The sequence below is a fragment of the Gymnoscopelus microlampas genome (genome assembly GCF_963454915.1).
Source record: "Gymnoscopelus microlampas genome assembly, chromosome: 24".
In the NCBI taxonomy this organism is placed as follows: Eukaryota; Metazoa; Chordata; class Actinopteri; order Myctophiformes; family Myctophidae; genus Gymnoscopelus; species Gymnoscopelus microlampas.
In genome coordinates this window covers 2,218,297-2,241,244 of record NC_139961.1, presented here as the reverse complement: position 1 = coordinate 2,241,244, position 22,948 = coordinate 2,218,297, and the positions used below count along the sequence as shown (strand labels likewise).

The 22,948-nt window shown below is 44.3% G+C and overlaps 1 protein-coding gene across 2 annotated transcripts in view; it reads left to right on the top strand.

Moving 5' to 3' along the window:
- Positions 1 to 22,948, top strand: part of LOC311041147 (uncharacterized protein) — a 107,667-nt gene that overhangs the window by 4,116 nt on the left and 80,603 nt on the right. Inside the window, exons 4-16 of one of the 2 annotated variants that reach the window (XR_014600354.1) lie at positions 2,165 to 2,257; positions 2,620 to 2,718; positions 3,369 to 3,498; positions 5,254 to 5,545; positions 8,687 to 8,773; positions 9,328 to 9,383; positions 10,550 to 10,653; positions 12,422 to 12,762; positions 14,324 to 14,526; positions 16,284 to 16,466; positions 18,660 to 18,800; positions 18,948 to 19,079; positions 19,730 to 20,175. Coding sequence is in view for 1 of the 2 variants with exons in the window: in XM_084051659.1 (XP_083907785.1) it covers positions 2,165 to 2,257; positions 2,620 to 2,718; positions 3,369 to 3,498; positions 5,254 to 5,545; positions 8,687 to 8,773; positions 9,328 to 9,383; positions 10,550 to 10,653; positions 12,422 to 12,762; positions 14,324 to 14,526; positions 16,284 to 16,466; positions 18,660 to 18,800; positions 18,948 to 19,079; positions 19,730 to 19,902 (2,034 nt within the window). In the remaining variant the exon portion in view is untranslated. Of the gene's footprint in view, positions 1 to 2,164; positions 2,258 to 2,619; positions 2,719 to 3,368; positions 3,499 to 5,253; positions 5,546 to 8,686; positions 8,774 to 9,327; positions 9,384 to 10,549; positions 10,654 to 12,421; positions 12,763 to 14,323; positions 14,527 to 16,283; positions 16,467 to 18,659; positions 18,801 to 18,947; positions 19,080 to 19,729; positions 20,428 to 22,948 lie in introns of those variants that run through there. The other variant, XM_084051659.1, reaches the window with a different exon arrangement.

The window sequence follows — 22,948 nt, the reverse complement described above, 5'->3', positions numbered from 1 at the left end:
AACAGACCAGTTACTATGACAACAACAAAACACAACATATCACATGAACAGACCAGTTACACACCAGAGCAGTTTCACTCCAAACACACTAAATACACATTGAAGAGAATAACCCAGCAGTAGCCTCAGCCTACTAATGCCTTGAAAGTGAGCATACACACATTTGATGGCACACAGACACACACAACAAGGAAGCAAAAAAAGAAAGAAAGACAAGTTCTGTCTTACCTTAAGATGAACTGAATGTAAACAGACATGATGATGATTAGTCCAACAGTGGATACTAGTATTATTTGACCAAAAGTAAACAAATGTCTGCCCCAGACTTGGAAAAACGCACTACTGCTGCTAATTAACATAATGCATTGCACCTGTGCTGACCTACTGAACCAGGGAATATACCATGTTGTCAAGATAGGGGGAATACAAGCATGAATGAACATGTGTTTTGTCTCAAAACAGGAATTGACGATTTCAAGCATGGGTCTAGTGAATACATTGCAGTTTTTGTGATGCATTTGGCACTTTAGCACATAATGTCATGATAACAGCTCTTGAGGAATTCCATCTACCGTGCTGTTGGGCTGATGTTACCTTGAAGTGGGAAGGGTCTAACTCTGAGGCGATGGCTGTGTCGGAGGACTTTATATCTGACCCCAGTGTCTCTGTCAGAGCATCTATGACTGTGTGTGGAACAGAACACCAACTCCCACTGACTAATGCCCGAGGTCGCCTCTTATGGGCACAACAGCAAAGGCAGCGGCAACATTGGACTGAGCTGAGGCTGCAAGGGAAGACTGCATGTCTCCCTGCTGCGGACCATTCTGTCTCTCATTCTGTGTTCAAAAATGTTGCTTTAGACGAATGCATTGTTGTCTTTACTCTGAAAACGAGGCTGCAGGTTTTACCATCTAAACTTAACCTCTCCATCTGGTTTCCAGGCCACCATGCTCCTCACTGTATACATCATGGTCATGAACAAATAGCTGAAACCATGTCCCACATCTTAAATGGGTGCCATGTATACAGGGGACTCTACATAAGTAGTCGATTTGATATCAAAAGATATCACTTCTATTTTCAGGTCCTCCATTATGCTGTATAAGCATTCTACTGTGAAGCCGAGCATGTTTAACATGTGTAATTATGATTCTGTGTTCTCTAACATTTCAGCTAACACCCCTGATGTCATTGCTGTTAATGAAAACCATAGGGAGGTGTTCATTCTCGAGGCCGGCTGTACTTTTGATTACAGCTTAGAGGAAGCCTTCCTAACCAAAGTGCTAAAATATCATCAGCTAGAGCAGACCATCTCTCAGCTAGGCTACAGATGTAAACTTTTGGTTTTTATCTTTGGTAGTCTAGGCCACATGCACAAGTTGGTTGTGAGGGGCCTTCAAATGGCTGGCCTCTCCAAAAGGAGGTCTAAACAATTAGCAAGGTACTGCTCAATATCAGCGATTATGAGAAGCCACTCAATTTGGTGGAGGCCTTGTTTCCATAGACATATAAAGGTAGACGCCTCCTCTGGCTCTGAAGCGTCTGTATGGCGGATGCGCTTCCGCTTCTGGGGGGGCAGCTGGAAATGTCCGCGTGCGTCACAGAAGGGGGCGTTCAGTAGGCCAATCAGAGGCAGGTCGGGGCGGGACAACTAGATTCTGACAAGTCCTGGAAAAGACGCGCTGTGATCGGCCAGTGCCCGTTCCTCCCCATTTCCGGGAGGAACGGGCACTGGCCAATCACAGCGCGTATGGCGGCCACCATACGAAACAGGTAGCTCCAGCGAACTGCAGAGGCCAATGAGGTATCTAGGTTTCTATATCTATGGTTGTTTCCTTTACCCATGATTGTTGTCCGCTGTTTTCGACAAGTAGGCCATCCTTTGTTTTGTATGTAACAATGCTCTGCTTTACATGCACTTTGTAACTGGCTGTTTTCCCTTCATCTGACTGCACTGGCAGTGTTTATATCCTTTGTACATCCTGTACTTCTGTTTATGTGGACATACATACATATTTCAAATGTGTGTGTGTGTGTGTGTGTGTGTGTGTGTGTGTGTGTGTGTGTGTGTGTGTGTGTGTGTGTGTGTGTGTGTGTGTGTGTGTGTGTGTGTGTGTGTGTGTGTGTGTGTGTGTGTGTGTGTGTGTGTGTGTGTGTGTGTCAGTATGATGTGCTGGTCAACAAGGTCAGCTCCAGTCTGATGTCTCTGGTTCAGAATATGATGGTCAGTCCAAAGGAGAGACAGCGCCTCCTACAGGTCAGTCAGGACTACAGCAACAACATTACTAATATAAAGACTTAAATGTGTCACTATGTATCTGTATTACACAGCTTGGTTGAATGCTTGGTTCTGATTGGTCAATTGCTGAATTCAGCGGCGTGTTATTTCTGAATAATGACCTCTGAGTCTCTCTCTCTGTGTGTGTGTGTGTTGTGTCTATGTCTCTCTCTCTGTGTGTTGTGTCTATGTCTCTCTCTCTGTGTGTTGTGTGTATGTCTCTCTCTCTGTGTGTTGTGTGTATGTCTCTCTCTCTGTGTGTGTGTGTGTGTGTGTGTGTGTGTGTGTGTGTTGTGTGTATGTCTCTCTCTCTCTGTGTTGTGTGTATGTCTCTCTACCAGGAGGTGCTGGACCAGAGGTTTGAAGCAGGTCTTCAGGCTCTGCTCTGTGACTTCCTGTCAAACCTGGACCAGACGCTTCCCACGCCTGGCTTCAAACAGGTCCACACACACACACACACACACACACACACACACACACGCACACGCACACGCACACGCACATACGGCCAGACATTTATCTTGAAAATCCCCAAATGAATCTTATATCAGGTGTTCCAACATTTCCATGTCAAGGACCTCCAGAATGATATGTGTTTGTCTCCATGGACCCCCCCCCCCCACCCAGAAGCAAAGATTTTGAGTTACAAATGTTTGCTTTAAAAAACATCATATTTAAAGATTTGCACAAATGTTTACGATTCAAAAAAGAAAACAGCAGATCTACAAGCTCACAGCACGGCACTCGGTGCCGTGCTGTGAGCTTGTAGATCTGCTGTTTTTGGTTTAAAACTGTATTGTGATAGATGCTACATTAACTACTTTTGCTGGAGGACCCCCTGAAAACCAACTCAAGGACCCCTGGGGGTCACCGGACCCCCGTCTTAGATCAGGTCACATGACTCTGTCAGGTCATGTGACTCTCTCAGGTCATGTGACTCAGTGTCCTTTATGATACTGAGTTACATTTGATAACGTCTGTGTTTTGATTCTATTTTATCAACGTGTGTGTGTGTGTGTGTGTGTGTGTGTGTGTGTGTGTGTGCGTGCGTGCGTGCGTGCGCGCGTGCGTGCGTGTGTGTGTTAATCAGGCTGCCAGTTGGTTGGACGCTGCCCCTAGTGGACTGGAAGACTGTCTGCAGGAGGTGGAGTCAAAAAGGGAGGATCTAAAGAAGCTGCTGACCAATCAGAGCTGTCGGGAGGGGGCCGTCACCGCTATGGGTAACACACGCACACACACGCACGCACGCACGCACGCGCTCTCGTTAAGATGATCGGTCCCCTATAGAGTACAGAAATCCTGACCTCACTCATTCATCCCCTGGTTCATAAAGTAATGTCTCTATGGAGAATACTTGCTATGGGCCCGGTCTTCAAGATATACCACAACATTGGGATCCCCCTGTATTTGTCAAAATACTTCCAAAATGTTAATGATGTCCATGATCACAATACCAGAGGAAGCTCCACAAACCTTGTCCAACCCTTTTTTGGCTCAACAAAGGGAAGTAACTCGTTCTCATGCTATTCATCAAAAATGTGGAACGCCCTACCAAAAGGAGTAAAGGAGTGTAAAACCCTACTCTCTTTCAAAACAGCCCTAAAGATACACCTTCAGGAGGCTGCAATTGGAAAAAGTCCTAACCTAACCTACCCCCCTACCCCCCCCCCCCCCTCTCTCCTTCTCCTTTTGTACATATTTCTCACTCTTCATACCAGTAACCTGTAAACTGATTGTATGACATTCTATAGTAGTTGTGTATATCTGTCTGTCTCTTATATGTCATCATGATTTGTGTGCATGGGGAACTCATTTGAAACAAGCTCAGTGCTTTTATGAGTCTTCCAGTTTAGTAGACCTTGTATTGTGAATTTGTACTTCCATGTACTGTTGTTCTCATGTCTTACTAAATAAAGTACATCAATCAATCAATCAATAACATTGGGTCATCGTAGAATCGTCTCATATAAGAATTGTGGTCCTAAAATAAACAAACTGTCTCTGTGATATTGTCAGGGAGGAGGTTCTGTATCGTTTATGATAGTCAGTCACTCATATTTGATACAGTCTGTTTCTGGCGAAAATGTAACTAATTTGGCGGAACTAACATTATCGTTTTCTCACCGTCAGTTGATGCTTCATATCCATAAGAGTCAAACCGCCGGGGTCATTAGTTTATTTTTGGAACACAGTTCTTATTTGACGCAATATTAAACACGTCTATAGGGATTCAGAATGGGGGTGGAAAACCGCGAACCAGGTAGTCAAACCTAGGATGTGTAAATTACGTCAGACTTTGGTGCTCTAATTAACTCTTTAACTGCTAGAGTAATAGTGTAATAGTGTGCCACTGCTGCCAGCGAAAACGAGCAATTTTACTGACCTTTGAAAAATCATGGAATATTCTCTGTGACCTCCGTCCTCACTGTGTTCCAAAAATAAACAAATGATCCCGGCGGTTTGACTCTTATGGATATGAAGCATCAACTGACGGTTAGAAAACGATAATGTTACTTCTGCCGAATTAGTAAAATTTTCTCCAGAAACAGACTGTATCAAATATAAGTGACTGACTATCATAAACTATACAGAGCCAGAGACAGTTTGTTTATTTTAGGACCACAATTCTTATATGAGACGATTCTAAGATGACCCAATGTTATTCTCTGTAGAGAAATTACTTTATGAACCAGGGGATGGACGAGTCAGGACTTCTGTGCTCTATTGTAATTGTAAATTGTAAATTGTATTGCCTCTATTATACTGGACAGAAATAGAAGAGATATTATTGGATGTTGTAGTAACCACGGTCACCATAGCGCCGCCCATGGCTGCTGTGGTGTTGGGGAGTGTTGTTTCTGTGTTGTAAACTGTGCTCTGCTGTACCAAATCAAATACCTAACATGTTCACATGTCATGGCAATAAAGTCTTCTGATTCTGATTCTGATTCTGATTCTAACCCGTCTCCAACCAGTGGGCTCGTTGGCAGAGGACCGCCTCCTCTCCGCCTGGCTCCGGCCCCGGACGGAAAAAGCCACCAATCGCTGCCTTCCTGCCGACGCGGCCGTCCGCCTTGGCCCTCCGTCCGAGCCGGCAGTTAGCCCCGCCCACCAGCCGGAGCCGGAGCCAATGATAGAAGAGGTGGTGGAGGTGGTGGCGGCCGGGGAGGAGATTGGCCGGAGCGAGCCGTCGCTCGAACAGGGCGGGACCAATGGGATGTCGCCCGGAGGAGGCGGGCCGGAACTCGTTGTGACCTCTGACCTCAGGTCAGTGTTTGGGGTCACATGACCCATTAACCCGTTAACACATTGAGTGCCAGGGTGTTTTTCAAAACAGGGTACCTCCAGTGCCTGGAATTTTAACCATTTTTGGACCTTTTTCAAGTAGTCACAAAACATTTTCAGTGATCACCACCCTCATTACACACATAGAGGTCTCGTACAATCCGGGGAAAAAGATTAAAAACATTCGGTAATCCGTTCCATAGTTGCAGCCAGTTGAAAATAGTCGAAAATAGAATCGTAAAAACAAAAAGTACACAGGAGCCGAGATACAGGCTTTTGAATTTGAAGTCATAACTTAACCAGGAAGTGGATTGGAGTCTAAATCTTCGTAAAATGATATCTCCTGGTGCTGTGAAGGAAAAGGACAGTGCCAGCGTTTTTGAGCGTTCTTACTAACCTTTGCAAGAGCCACAGAATATTTCTCTCCAGGATGATCGACACACACACACACAGTGTCACAAAAGACGGAGGAGTGTCTCTGCTTCTATCGTGGGGGAAAAGCCTGTCATTATTTAGTTATTGGCTGTTGAATATCAGTGTTTTTTTTTTTTAAAGATATTTTTGGGGCTTTTATGCCTTTATTTAGACAGGACAGTAGGCTGACAGGAAATGAGTTGAGAGATGTGGGGGGAGACATACAGCAAAGGTCGTCGGGATCGGGAGTCGAACCCGCGACACGCTGTCAAGCTGGATTACCAGCGTATGTGGTATGCGCCTGGACCGCTAGGCCAGCGGGCGCCCTCAGAGTGTTTGTTTGACAGGAAGCCTTCATGGACCCTTCATGGTCTGTGCTCGCCCCCCCCTAAGCGAATTAATTAAAAGGAAGCCTGATAGGGGAACCAGTACCAGAGCAACCACTCAAAATGTCCTCTCAGTACAGGGTTGTGTAGCATGGAATGGCCTTCCTCTGCGTACAAGGGATTGTGCTACATTTCCGTCTTTTAAATTCAATGTGAAAAGATGGTTGCTTGAAAACCAAAGCTGCAACCATTTGGGATCATGTTTTAGGTTTATTTTTATGCTGTGTTCCCTATGTAATGTTATGTAAAAGTATTCCACTGTCTGTCTGTCTGTCTGTCTGTTTTCTGATTTTATGTTTTATGTGAGGACTGCGGATGAAAACTATCATCTTTGCTAAATCCGGTGTATTTACGTCCATGTGACGTCCATTAATATGCTCTGTCCTGTCCAAATAAACAAATAAAGTAAAAGTAAAATATAGCTTGTTCTCGCCAAAAAGACTGCAGAAACATACAAGAAAGCAGAGAAAAATGTATTCTTCTAAATCCTTTAACATTAGATGGGACGGGGCTGGGTTTGTTGTGAACATGTTATTTCGGGCTCTACTCTTGTCCGGAAGTCATCGTTTTTTTTGACGTTCGCCGAAAATAGCAGATCTACAAGCTGACAACGCGTCGCAGACGTTGTCAGCTTGTACATCTGCTATTTTTACCAAAGAGATTTGGAGTAGACAGGAAAGAAAAAAGCTGTCCAAGTACGGCGACAACTCAGGTCCACTAAATCTAGAGCAGTTGGCATGGGTTGGCATGTAAGTTTGGCCTCGGGCCAAACTTTTTCAAAGGCATTAGACGGCGGGCCAGAACACAATCAATGGCTGATTTAGGACCTGGAACAACCTTACATACAATAATAATAACTATGTTGCTATAGAAGTGACTACATAAAGATGTGGCATAACAATTGATTGAAAAGCATGTGGAGTCAAATGTTACAGGTGCACACAGAAGAGCTTTTTGTGCAGGCGTCATCCTTGAATGTGTCACTGTCTTAGAGAATATTCAGTTAAAGATAAGGTAAGGGATCTACTTTGGTTAAAATAAGTGTTAAATAGCTCTGTTCGGTCTCCAGGTCTCTCCAGCTCTTTATTAAACAGAAAATGCATTTTCAGTGCTCTCTCCTGATTGGCTTAAATGTTGTCACCTACCTGTAAATGTACTATATTGTACTAAAGAGCTGGAGAGACCTCTGTGACCCAACAAACGCTTTGTAGCAATGCTTGCTATCACAATATAGTACTTTAACCTTTTAACAAAAAAACGAAAAAATACCAAAAGATATCACTTACCCTACCTTTTAATCAAAAGGTTTCAAAAGAACATTGTGGAGACAGAGTCATACCCCTTTTCCAACAAGAGCTCTTTCATGGTTCACAGTCTGTTAGAACAGAGAGAAACAATGTATCATTTAAGGCAGGGCTGATGCAACTTTGATGATGTAGACTGTAGAGGGCCACTATATTTCCACACTCACTCTAGAGGGACACATTACACATACTGTCGGGCAGACAGACTCTCGTATTTTAACTTTTTTCCCGTAAATTAATGCCATACTAAGCCATTCTATGTCACACAAAAGCAGCAAAAATAGCCGATCTACAAACTCGAAATGTGTCGCTGTGCGACATGTTTTGAGCTTGTAGATCTGCTATTTTTGCTACTTTTGAATTGGATTTCTGATTTTGTTTTTGCATTTTTTTAATTGGAATCCTGAAAAGTAACATGTTTTATTTAATTTCAAATGCATTGAGTTATAGTTATGTAAAATTGATGAACTTAAATACAAATACATTGGACATAAAAACACAATAGAATGTTAATACTAGTCATTAAGCTACTAATAATAGACTGAAGTAATTAAATCGGGTCATGTTTGCATGTTTGGAATTGTAACAGCTGACATCAATGATATATCATTAACCTGTGCGCCGCGTTTAGTGAAGGTGGGGGCCACATGGGGGGGCCGCCAGTTGCCCATGTATGATTTAAGGCATGTGGAACACAGCTTTGGTTTGTTTTTTAAACGTGAGAGAAGTTTCTCATCCAGAAGTCTCAAGAGGAAAGTTGACGGTGAAAACACAACATTCAAAGTATGGAAATAGAACTATTGTGTTCATCACACCTGAGTCCTGACTTCATCAATTTAAAGCTATTGCTGTCCATATCTATACCTGGACCGTCAGTCAGTCAGCTGTTGTAAATTATTTACTAAATCATTTATTTGTCGGGCCAGATATTATCGCTGTTGCCTACCACTGGACTAGAGGGTTTAAATGGTTAAATAACAACCTGTCTGTCTGTCTGTCTGTCTGTCTCCAATGCACAGGGACCAGATTGCTGCTTTAATTACTCCACAGAAGAAGACTGGAGGAGCCACACAGAAACTACAGCTAGCTCTATCAGAGAGAGACAGGTAGGGGTGTGTGTGTGTGTGTGTGTGTGTGTGTGTGTGTGTGTGTGTGTGTGTGTGTGTGTGTGTGTGTGTCTGTGTGCGTGTGCGTGTGCGTGTGCGTGTGCGTGTGCGTGTGCGTGTGCGTGTGTGTGTGTGTGTGTGTGTGTGTGTGTGTGTGTGAGAGAGAGAGAGACAGAGAGGCGTGTGCGGCGAGGCGAAGCAAAGCGATCGGGGGAAACTATTTCTTATTGGCTTTTCATGTCTTTGGTCGTATTCTGGTTCGTCTTCATGTCGTAAAATCGGGGCGTTTTGAGAATATTTAATGGCGTGTTATTTAAATGACGCTCGGTTTCAGCCGTGACATTTATCAACCAAGGGACCAAGTGTAAGCTCGGATCAGCTGTGTAGGATGCGTTGATAAATGTGACTTCGACGTTGGTGTACGGCCGAATATATGGAAAAATATACGCCGGTTTATACGCTGCGTTGATAAATGAGGGCCATTGTTTTTGTGTGTGTGTGTGTGTGTGTGTGTGTGTGTGTGTGTGTGTGCGTGTGCGTGTGCGTGTGTTAAGGTTGTGTGATTCAGACAGCTCTACAGAAGGACATCATGCTGAGGACACATACACAGGTCAGACACACACACACACACACACACACACACACACACACACACACACACACACACACACACACACACACCTTCTGGTTGTTACAATGATACTAATGAAGGCTCTGTTCCACTGGAAACACTCTGCTACACCAGTGGGTCTCAAAGTGTGGTCCAGGGACCCTCATGGTTCCTTGAGGGGGTTCCACATGGACCCTTACGGGTCTGTAACTGTAAGTTATGGGGAGTCTTTGAAATTAAAGACAGACAACAGAGCCTTAATTAGTATTTGATTTATTTGATTTGCACAACATTTTTTGTATACATAACATATACAGGACATGTTCATTCTTTCCAAGGGAAAGTGTAAGATTGTAGTTGTTGTTTTGGGGGGCCTATGACCTCACCGTTTACATTACATATACTAAAAAACAAACAAAGAAAAAAAGAAAAGAAACAAATATATATATACATATATACATATAGAAACATATGATAAAGAGAATAGGTCAAATGATAAATATAAAAGTACAACACTGGGCAGAAGAGACAGAAACAAAATGCTGTTACATATTTGTGTGAACAGAAAGATTTATGTAGATGGGTCTAACTATCCACTATGGTATTCAATGTACTTATCTTGTATAGGTAGGCAGGGAGGATGTGGTAATGGGCGTTCCACAGTGACACTCTATATTTTATGGCCGACTGCCCCCTGTTGGTGGTACACAGTGGGACATGTAGTTGGTTCGCCTCATATCATTGGTAACACCTTGTGAAGGAAGTAAGGAAGAGGCCCGGTTTCTCTCCAATATGGCTGCCGGGCCTGTTGCACTCTCTGTCGAGGGGACTCGCTGTTCCATTGGCGTGTCGCCCAGGTCGCGCCGAAACCCTTTAACCTCATAAACACTATGCCTGACCCTGCCCACTCAAAACCCAGCCCACCTGGGCCAAACAAACACCGGGAAAAGAGAGAGTACGGGCACGTATAGGCTCTAAAGCAGCCAGACAGCGCGACGCGGGTTCGAGTCCCGATCCCAACAGCCTTTGCTGCATGTCAGTCGTCCCCTCTCTCTCCCCATTTGCTGTCAGAATACTATCGTATCAATAAAGGCGTAAAAGACCCCCCCCCCCCCCCAAAAAAAAAAGAACTTGTGTAAACTGTGTTTTCCCTCGCTTCCTGACAGTGGACCAATCAGAGGAGGCCTCCAGCCCGGCCCCGCCCACAGCAGTGCAGCGTGTGGCTCAGAAGTGTCCGCAGTGTGGCAAGTGTTTCATCTACAGGTCCCAGGTATGTTTAATTAATACAATTAATTATAATTAATTAATAAGTGTTTCATCTACAGGTCCCAGGTAATTTTAATTAATACAATTAATTATAATTAATTAATAAGTGTTTCATCTACAGGTCCCAGGTATGTTTAATTAAGTAATTATAATGAATTATTTCTTTCTTTCTTTTTCCTTTATTTATTCAGGGAAGCTCATTGAGAGCAAGCTCTCTTTTTCAAGGACGTCCTGATAACAAACATATAAAATACAATACATACATAATGAAAAAAACAAACACACATTTGAATCATTTAACAATGACGCAGATGCAAATAAACATAGAGTTACATGAAACGGGTGCAGTCACTATGTAGTGTGTCCTCAAGAAGCACCCTGAATGTCTCTGTAGACAGGGGTGCACATAACTTTTTAGGTCTAGTACTCAGAAGAGCACCTGGAGATGTGACTTGGTGCGCATCAAATAAATGGTCCCGTCCCATTTTGTCAACGGGGGGGGGTGCCTCTAACAGCCGCTGCTGGCTGCGTGCACGCAGCGAGGCGATGCGAGGCGACGCGAGGCAACAATCACACAATCACGTGCAGCATGCGTCCTCTACCCCTGCGCCTAATGGCTGTGTATGGGGCCGACTCGTGCTTTAGCGTGAGTGTGTGGGTGTGGCTTCAGGAAGTAAATTCCTAGCCTCGATCTCCAGGCTTTTATTTTTTAGTTTTGCTAAAAAATAAAAGCTTGGAAATTCCTGTCCAGGCTGTTGGTACGCAAAAGCGCCTCGCGTCGTCTGATGTGGTGCGCATTATTTATTTTGGGTGCGCATGCGCACCTGCGCACCAGTTATGTGCTCCCCTGTCTATAGAGACCATAGTGTGTCCTCAAGAAGCACCCTGGTATGTCTCTATTGAGACCAATCGCTCCAGTTTCAGAGAGTCCTGAAGTTTGTTCCATTTGTGTGGAGCATAATACATGAAAGCAGTTTTTCCTTGTTCACTGTTCTTACGTGGACTGGTATATCTAATGTGTGTTTTGTGAACGTGTTGAATGTCCTTTGGTTTCAGAAGGATAGGTATAAAGGAAACTTTCCACACAAGGCCTTATAAATAAATACAATACATTGTTGCTCTCTACGCACTGCGAGAGATGGCCAACCCACTTTATCATATGAAACAGTGGTTTTCAACCAGTGGTCCGGGGACCACCAGTGGTCCTTGAGAGAGTACCAGGGGGTCCCCAGTAAAAATTAGTTAACATAGCGTCACAATCATTTTAACCACTTAGCTTTGGCTATTCAAAAATAGCAGATATACAAGCTCATAGCGCGGCACCGACACGTGTAAAAAAAAAAAGCGTGTAAAAAAAAAATAGCTTGTAGATCAGCTATTTCTGCTATTTTTTAAATGTATAGAATGATTAAATGTCAATGATTTCTTTGTATATTTAAGTCATTTGTCATATATCTGCCCTGTGGAATGTTTGATTAGGAAGCATAAAGGAAAACAGATTTGTTTCTCATTCATATGTTCCTGTGTTCAACACCAAACACGCAATTACATTGTTAATCGCAATTATATTTGTTGTTGTTATATTTTTGAGTGGTGCCAACCACTCCTATATCTGGCTTTGTCCGTGTGTCCGTATATATGTATGTATGTATGTATGTATGCATGTACAGTATGTATGTCCAATAAACAAACATTGATGACAACATCAATACAATACGGGGCTCGTCAAAGGCACCACTCTCTTCACACGGGGTGTGATTTTTTATTTTCAGGTTGTGCGTCACATGAGAACCCATAAGTCTGGCGGTGGTGGTGGTGGAGGGGGGGGCGGGGGTGGGGCCGTTACCCACAAGCCCCTGGGGCGCTCCTCCTCCTCCTCTGCACGCGGCTTGGGGGCCGGAGTCAGAGGGGCGTCGTCGTCCAGACACGCCTGCTTCCAGTGCGGCGCCGCCTTCCGCAGCAAGGCGGAGCTGGCGGCGCACGTGGCCGTGCACAGGCCCCGCCCCCCCGCGCACCAGTGCTCGCAGTGCGGCCGGCGCTTCAGACACCTCTCCTCGCTGACCAATCACAGGCAGACACACGGCGCCTCCGGAGAGGCCGGCTTCGCCTGCAAGTAAGTTATGAAACTACGGTACACACGCTTATAACACAGGGCTCTTCAACAAGGGGGTCCGGGACCCCTAGACGGGGTCCTCAGAGTTACTATAGTGGCGGGTCCGCCAAATCTTTGTGTGATATGATTTTTTTTTTTTTCACATTAACCACTTGAACCCTAGCATCCCTTTTCTGAGGGGAACTTTGGCCAAAAATGGCAGATCTACAAGCTCACAACACCTCGCAGCGCGAGGCGTTGTGAGCTTGTAGATCTGCTATTTTTTTGGCAAAGAGGTGTTAGTTGTAGAGGGGAAAAAAGTGCAGACCAAGTAAAAAACTAAAAGTTTAATCTGAAACACAATTTCATTCAATGTAGAGGGGGTCCCTGCTTCACCTCTCTCTCTCAGCTAGGGGGTCCTTGGCCTGAAAAACGTTGAAGAGAAGAGGAAAAGTCATGGAAGGGGAACTTTCTCAGAGCTTCATGAGAAAAGATGATTCACTTCAGAGCCTCAAAATCGGTCAGATTGACCACTTGGTGTTAAAGAACACATAGATGCGTCCTTGGCAGGCAAGTGTTGGATTTGAAAGAACACATACAGCAGGGACGTGCAGAAGGATTATTGGATTATTTTTTTTACGAACAATTACCATACTTTTAAGCCAGAAAAAAAAAACAAATCCGAAAAGGTGTCATTGCGTGCTCAATGTCCTCAGAGTCACGCACCCAACAAGCTTTGAACTGAGCAGATTGGACCTTCCGTTCCAGAGATGATGGCTAAAACATATTGAAAACGGACACTTTTGGCGGTTTTCGATTGGGTTTTGGCCATTGTCGCCCATTCTTCTTTAATAACACAGGCTAGGAAGGTCGTACGGCGACAAACTAGATACCCGAGTAGAGTTCACTTTGAGCTGCATTCAATTCAACACATCCAACACATCCACTGCCCTACCGTTAGGCCGCTAGGGGCAGTTGAAATTTATGTTTGTTTTTGTTTGTTTTTTTGTCTGGAGGGGGCACTTTTTTAGAGACGGGTAAAAGGGCAGGGGCTCAAGCCCCCCCTTTCATGTCTATGTGTGCACGTGCATGATATACAGTATACGTCCTTGGCAGGCAATGTGTTAAACAATTAATGAATGAATTAACCCTTTAAGACCTGGAACGCATCTGTGTCATTTTTAGATTTATTTAGGTTTAAAAATAGCAGATCTACAAGCTCATAGCGCGGCACCGTGTGCCGCGCTATGAGCTTGTAGATCTGCTATTTTTGTAAAATTGTGAACATTTTTAAAGCGTTAAGGTCATTACACACCGGCGATTATGCGAATATACGCAAAATTTGGACTCGTTTCGAATAAATAAAGACTTTTTTTCGCTTCGCTTTTTCACTTTTTCGCTCCACGGAAGCTTGCATTGACTTTATAAGGTTTTAAAAAAAAAACGTATTATTCGCATGAAAAAATCGCCCCCCGGTGCGTAAGGAGATTTAGGATTTAGATTTTCTTTTTTTAATCGGCCTCAGTTCTTAATGAATTAAAGAATTGGATTGACCCCTCCCCCCTCCTCCTCCTCGTTGCAGACGGTGTGAGCGGGTGTTCGTGTCGGCCCGTGAGCGCGCGGCCCACAGGCAGACGCACCGCCTGGCCACCATGCCCTGTCCCGTGTGCCAGCAGCCCTTCACCTCACAGAGCCGTCTGCTGCAGCACCAGCTGCAGGCGCACCCTGCTGGAGACGGGGAGGAACTGCGCTTCGACTGTCGCTACTGCCAGCAGAGCTTCACCGGTAAGGTCTCCTACGTCAGATCTGATATACCGTACGGTAAGGTCTTGTACGTCGGATCTGATGCCGTACGGTACGACACATCAGATCTGTCACGGACGATTTAACCCATTGAGACCTGAAGCCGATTCTACACGTCTCATAAATCTCAACAGTTTTCTGAAAAACGTATGTTTCTATATCAGTGGTGCTCAATCTGTTTCATGTCAAGGACCCCCAAAATTATATGTATTTGGCCGCAGACCCCCATCAAAATATTTTGTTCCAGGGACCCCCCCAGAAGCAACGTTTTGAGTTAAAAATGTTCGCTTTAAAAAAAAATATATATATTCAAAGATTTGCAGACATTTTCACGATTTTTCAAAAATAGCAAATCTACAAGCTCATAGCGCGGCACTCGGTGCCGCGCTATGAGCTTGTATATCTGCTATTTTTGAATAGCCCAAAGTGTAAAATAATGCTTTTTAGCTCAAATCTAAAAATGACACAGTTCGAGGTCTTAATGGGTTAAGTCCTTTGGAAGCCAGCATGGCTTCTATGGAAGCATGTTGCGCAGCGGAAATAGCAGATCTACAAGCTCTCAATGCGTCTGCGACGCATTGAGAGCTTGTAGATCTCCTATTTTCGGTTATTATGTATTTGAAGTGGTCAAACTAGCACTATCATTCAGAAGCATAAAATCCTAAATGGTCTGTGATAGTTATGTTTGTTTATTAAAGGGATAGTATTTATTTTTTCCTATGTATCAGTCACCCCATGGAGACTTATTGAATTCATGGATATGTTTTAGATTTTGTCTCATTCCTAAGACAATAATGTGATGACCAGCGGAGCGGTAGGCAGCGGTTCCGGTAGGAGACACAAAGGAGACTCTTTGTGTCTCCTACCGGAACTGCTGCCGGTCATCAAATTATGAGGAATGAGACAAAAACTAAAACATATCCATGAATTCTGAATGAGTCTCCATGGGGTGACTAATAGGAAAAAAAGGCATTTTGGGTGAACTATCCCTTTAAAGGATCCCCGTTAGAGACACATGAACGAGCCTCTAGTCGTCGTGGAGTCCTGAACAAAGCAAATGCAATAGGAATGTACAACTAAAAATACAAATTAAAGCAGTAGAATGAGAATGTTCCCATGTTTGTGCTAAATGTGTGTGTGTGTGTGTGTGTGTGTGCTTACCAGATGGTGGTGGCTCCCTCTGGTGGTGTGGCTGTTGTGTGCTGTGTCCTATCTTAGAGTTAATAATAATAATAATGATCGTTATTGTCATGGTTCCAGGTGTGACCCAGTTTATGGGTTAGTAATAATAGTTATTGTTGTTATCATGGTTATAGTGTGACTCAGCTGCGTATCCACCAGAGGAGCCACACCCTGCGGTTGCCAGATCTGCTTATTATAATTTCCCCGCAAGATTTTATTTGAAAATAGCCGATCTACAAGCTCACAACGCGTCGCATCGCGGCGCGTTGTGAGCTTGTAGATCTGCTATTTTCAAATAGCTGATGCATATGTTAAAAGTGCTCACGTGGCCCATAGTCGCTTCTTTTGGGCTGGTTTTCCTAGACCTGGTTTCTTGTTTCTCTCACAGAATCTGGCAACACGGGCCACACCCTGCGGTCCTTAGAGTTAATATAATAATAGTTATTGTTGTTATCATGGTTCTAGGTGTAACACAGCTGCGTATCCACCAGAGGAGCCACACCCTGCGGTCCTTAGAGTTAATATAATAATAGTTATTGTTATTATCATGGTTCTAGGTGTAACACAGCTGCGTATCCACCAGAGGAGCCACACCCTGAGGTCGTTCCAGTGTGAACAGTGTTCTAAGGCCTTCAGCACCCTGGGGGGTCTGAGCGCTCACAGAGGGTCTCACTCTGGAGACAAACCCTACCTCTGTCCTCAGTGTGGGAAGAGGTTCAGGACCAAGGACGGACTGGAAGGTACGGAGCATAGGTTCACCTTTACACCAGGGGGTCCGGGACCCCTAGGGGGTCCTCAGAGATACTGCAAGGGGGGGGATCTTTGTGTGATATGAACTTCATTTTGTTTTGTTTTACATTAAAGGACAACTTTGTTTTTTGTCTCCGCCAGGCCGAAAGGCATGGCGAGAGAGTATGTTTTACCCCCTGTCCGTCCGTCCGTGTGTCCGTGTGTCCGTCCGTGTGTCCGTCCGTCATTCGATCTGTCTGTGTACAGCTAATCTCCGGCACCGTTGGCTTGCTCGCAGCCAAACTGTGCACACACAGTCCCTGGATACCAGAGCAGAACCTCTGCCCCAAATTTTTCACAGGGGCCTGTTATAGCGCCACCAGGAGGCCGATTTGTGCAAAACACATTTTTTGACAGTACTCCTACAGATTTTGTCCAAAAATCGCACAAATCGGTACACAGTATCTCTACAGTCATTAAACGAAACGGGTCTTTCAGATTTCTCATATTCCATCCTGATTGGCTAAAAATGTCTTCCAAAGTTTGCAGGAGTGCTCCGTTTTGAACAAAATGCCTCAAATCATGAACACAGCATGCACTTTCCGAGAAATTTTGCAAGCACATTCCCATTAGGCCGAGGAAGAACTACCATTTCAACATTTTTAAATCAGCCTCATGGTGGCGCTATAACAGGCCGATTCGTGTTTTTACCTATAATTGCACCGATCTGTGTAAAACTTTGTATGCACACTCCCTATAGGTCAAGGAAAAACCTTTGCCCTGCATTTTTCACATCTGCCTTTTATAGCGCCACCAGGAGGCCGACTTGTGTAAAACACATTTTTTTATACTACTCCTTCCAATTGTATCCAAATTTCACGCAAATCGGTACACATGATCTCTATAGTCATGTGATCACGACGGATGTGTTTGATTTTTCATACTCCATACTGATTGGCTAAGATTGACATCTAAAGTTTGCATTATTGGCTTGTTTTGAACAAAATTCTGCAAATCATGAACGCACCGTCCAATTGCGCTCAAACTTTGCACGCACATTCACACTATGTTGAGGAACAAATGCCACCCTTTTAACATTGGCCTGTTATAGCGCCACCAACAGGTCTAATTCAGCAAAACACATGTTTTTGACAAAATGCCTCAAATCATGAATGCAGTCAGTGTCCGATTGTCGTGCAAGGCCTAAGAAGAAATGGCACCCTTTTCACGTTGGCCTATTATAGCGCCACCAGGAGGCCACAGTAGCCTACCTGACCTGGCGGAGACCTGTGCTCCGAGGAGCACTTTTTCTAGTTTTTACGTGAATCTGCCTGTTACAGCGCCACCATGAGGCTGATTTGAAAAATGTAGGTTGGCATTTCTTCCTTGGCCTAGTGGGGATGTGTGTACAAAGTTTCACGGAAATCGGAGGCTGCGTTCATGACTATTTACCAATGCCCCCCGCCCCCCCCAGTTAAATATCACTAAAATCACCATAACGATAGAAAGCAATACATGATTATTTTTTTGACACTCATATTTTAATTATTATCATTACAAACTAATAGAATAACCCTTGTTGTAAAAAAAAAACGAAGTTGTCCTTTAACCGCTTGAACGCTCGCATCCCTATTCTGGGGGGAACATTAACCGAAAATATCAGATCTACAAGCGCACAGCGCGTCTGCGACGCGTTGTGCGCTTGTAGATCTGCTATTTTCAGCGAAGAGGTTTGGTGTACAGGGAAACTAGAGCAGGCCATGTACCGAGCCAAAGGTCAAGTTTACAAAGTATTGAGGGTTTAAGTGAATTAAAGTTAAATGTCCTAATATACACATTAAAGGGATAGTTCACCCCCAAAAATACTTTTTTACTATGGATGAGTCACCACATGGAGACTTGAATTCATGGATATTGTTTCATTTGTGTCTCATTCCTAAGACAATAATTTGATGACCAGCAGCGGACCGGTAGGAGACACAAAGAGTCTCCTTTGTGTCTCCTACCGGAACCGCTAAGCGGTCCCTGCTTCATCTCTCTCTCAGCTAAGGGGTCCTTGGCCTGACAAACGTAGAAGACCTGTGCTAATGATTCACATCTTCATGAATGAATACGTCATAGATAAATGTAAAATGACGCTGATGCTCTCCCTGTGTGAAGTGAATGGGTTATTATATATTAACTGTGGTCTACCTGTTGTAAAGGTCACCTGAGGACCCACACGGGAGAGAAGCCCTACCGTTGTGCCTACTGCTCCAAGGCCTTCACCGCGCTGGCCGGCCTCAACGTGCACGTGCGCCGGCACACTGGGGAGCGCCCGTACGTGTGCACGGTGTGCGGCAAAGGTACGTAATAACCACTTACCACCACTAGGGTTCAGGATCCTTGAGGATTTCAGCGATTCCTTTAACGATAATGTAATGCTGTGTGAAGTGGTTTGTCATTCTGTGTTGAACAGTGCTGCACAGTTTATTATTCTTCTTGTTCCAAAGGTTGGCCATCGGGGGGCGATCTACAGAAACACATGAGGAGCCACACAGGAGAGAAGCCCTACGTTTGTCAGGAGTGCGGCAAAGCCTTCTCCATTTCCTGTCACCTGACGGAGCACATGAGGTCACACACAGGTCAGGACCACAGGCAAAGCATTTAACACGCGTGACGGAGCGGTCGGCCCGGACCATTCGGACATGTAGAACTCGGGTTGTATACTCAGGAAGCTCTCAGAGGGCTCCTCTTCCCTGACTGTTCCTAAATATTCCATTCAGATGATCTGGTTGTTTATGCTTAATCTGAAAGGTTTTCTGTGGTGGAAAGTAGCTAAGTACATTTACTTAAGTACTGTACTTAAGTACAATTTTGAGATATTTGTACTTTACTTGAGTATTTCCAATTTCCAATACTTTTACTTCTACTCCACTACATATCAGAGGCAAAAATTGTACTTTTACTCCACTACAATTATTTGAAAACTTTAGTTACTTTTCAGATCTAAATGATGACATTATGAAACATACATTATCCACTTTAGCCCTATTTTATACCTAGGCTATTTGAAAATAGCAGATCTACAAGCTCACGACGCGTCCCGATGCGACGCGTCGTATGTTTGCCGCATGTACTTAATTTACTTTAAGTACATTCATAGGGTAGATAACAGCGACATCAGGTGGAAAACAACTGAAAACTCAAATCTAGCATGCGCCATGATAGAAAACAAGTAATGTTTTGACTGAACTGCTCCTTTAACGTGTGTCTGGTGCCTGTGTCTCCCCAGGAGAGAAACCCTTCAGTTGTCCACAGTGTGGGAAGAGCGTGAAGAGGAAGTTTGACCTGAAGAAACACATGCTGTCCCACTCGGACGTGCGTCCGCACCCGTGTCAGTACTGCAGCAAGAGTTACACACGCAAGACACACCTCAACAGACACCTGCTCACACACACCGCCTGAGCACACACACACACACACACACACACACACACACGCACACGCAAACACGCACACACACACACACACACACACACACACACACACACACACACGCACACGCAAACACGCAAACACACATACACACATACACACACACACACACACACACACACACACACGCACACAGCCACTAACAACACCTATAGGGCATATCGGTGGTTCTCAAACGTTTTCATGTCAAGGACCCCCAAAATGATTTGTATTTGGCCGCAGACCTCCATCTCAATAGATTTAGTTCCAGGGACCCCCCCAGAAGCAAAGATTTGAGTGACAAATGTTTGCTTTAAAAATATATATATATTCAGGGGTGCACATAACAGGTGCGCATGCGCACCCAAAATAAATAATGCGCACCACATCAGATGACGCGAGGCGCTTTTGCGTACCAACAGCTGGGACAGGAATTTCCAAGCTTTTATTTTTTAGCAAAACTAAAAGATAAAAGCCTGGAGATCGAGACTAGGAATTTACTTCCTGAAGCCACACTCACAGGACGCATGCTGCACGTGATTGTGTGAGTGTCTCGCATCGCCTCGCTGCGTGCACGCAGCCAGCAGTGATTGTGTGAGTGTCTCGCATCGCCTCGCTGCGTGCACGCAGCCAGCAGTGATTGTGTGAGTGTCTCGCATCGCCTCGCATTGCCTTGCTGCGTGCACGCAGCCAGCAGCGGCTGTTAGAGGCACTCGTTACCGATGATGAACGCACCGTGATGGTGGAAAATATGCCGTGGACGTCCCAATCTGGCGGATAAAAGCAGCGAGGCACAGGGCACCAACCTTGGGGGCTTCACCAAACGGTGTGAGAGGAAAAAAAACGGCGAAAATCGGCAGAATTTGCAAGCAGAGCGTCCTTTTTTTTCTTTTTCCCTCGCGCAGCTGACACCCCCCCCCCCCCCCCCCCCCCCGTTGACAAAACGGGACGGGACCATTTATTTGGTGCGCACCAAGTCACATCTCCAGGTGCTCTTCTGAGTACTAGACCTAAAAAGTTATGTGCACCCCTGTATATATTCAAAGATTTAAACAAATATTCATGATTTTTTTTAAATAGCAGATCTACAAGCTTGTAGCTTGAGCTTGTAGATCTGCTATTTTTGAATAACAGTATAAGTAAGTATAACATATGGTTAAAGTGGTTAGAATGATTGTGACGCTATATGAACACATTCCATGCCAGAGTTTAATATCATAACGTACTCACCAGTGGCAGCGATTTATTGTTGTTTTTTAGTGTTTTTTTCACGTGGCCACAGACCTCGCTAAATACCTTATGATCGCACGTTAAACTGTTTGTAGACACACAGGGTAGCTGTGTGAGACGCCCAGAGAAGACATTTTCAATCGGCGACATTCCATTTTGCATATTTTTGAAAAATCGTGAAAATGTGTGCAAATCTTTGAATATATACATTTTTAAAGCGAATATTTTTAACTCAAATCTTTGCTTCTGGGGGGTCCCTGGAAAAAGTCCGCGGCCAAATTCATATCATTTTGGGGGTCCATGACATGAAAAAGATTGAGCACCACTGATATAGAAACATACGTTTTCCAGAAAACTGTTGGGATTTAGGAGAATCGGCTTCAGGTCTCAATGGGTTAAACAGCGTTCAGCGCGGAGAAAAACAACGCCGCATACACTTCGCGTACATCTATGCGACTGGCACGCTGCGCAGTTATTTAGGTTCGCGTAGAACTACGCGATTGGCACGCAATGTGTCAATTAATTTTGCTGGGGACCCCCTTGTAGCCCCCCAAGGACCCCTGGGGGTCCCCGGACCCCACTTTGAGAACCAATGACCCATAGGGCACAGCAGTGGTGGCCATTTTGTGGTGCCACAGATAGAAAAAACCATCAATGTTTTTCCCCATTTTATTATATATGTTTTAAGCCTGGAACCTGTTTTTTGAAAACCGCAAAAAAAGGGTATTTTTATTAAATATAGTACATAATATAATGACATTTATTTTTTACACAGAATCAAATGTTTTATGGTCATGGTTCACCAGGAGCCTGGATGGCTTTGGTTCCAGGCAAATCATTTATAGAAATATTTTCGGAAATCGCTATGGGGAAAATGAATGGGCTTTCTATCTGTGGAACCACAAAAATGGCCGCCACTAATGTGCCCTCCCTATATGTGCAACACTTTGATTTCAAGGACCACCGTAACTCTGAGAGTGTACACATGCATGGAACCAAATGGACCCTTACAGGTCTGTAACTCTGAGAGTGTACACATTAGTGATGAGCGGGTCGGGTTTTTTCATGACCCGCCCCGCCCCGCGACGGAACCCAACCCGCCTCAACCCGCCCCGCGAACCCATATATAAATCTATATGGCTGAACCCGCCCCACGATTTCTGTAAAATTATGAAGGTTGAATAATCTTCAAGTATACACCCCAAGTGTATTCAAACTGTTTTATTGTTATTATTCTTATTCTTATTAGGAATAAAGACAAAACAAGAGCATGTGATTTTTATTTATTTTTTTGCGTGTGAGAGCGGCTGACCCGCTCACCCGCAGCCCGCATAATTGCCTCTGAAATCCTGACTCGACCACCCGCGCCGCGGGTTACGGGTCGGCCCGCTCATCACTAGTACGCATGGAACCACATTTGTGTACACTCTCAGAGTTACGGACCATCCCGTAGGAAAGGGTAACATTTTGGACCCTTTACGGGTCCCTGGACCTCACGTTGAGTACCGGTGCGTTAAATGTATATTATGTGAGCCCTACAGACCATGATCTGGATTAGAGCTGCAACACTTAATACAACTAATCTACTTAATCCATTAATACAAAATGATTTTAGGGGGATTTCTTTTTTCCTTTCTTTTTGCTTTTGTTTCTCTCAAAACTTAAAAAAAAGGCAATTTCAATATATAACAGCCCGTCTACACTATATCAGTGGTGGAAAAAGTACAACAATTCTTTACTTAAGTAAAAGTACCAATACTGCAATATAGAAATACTCTGTTACAAGTAAAAGTCCGGAATTCAAAAT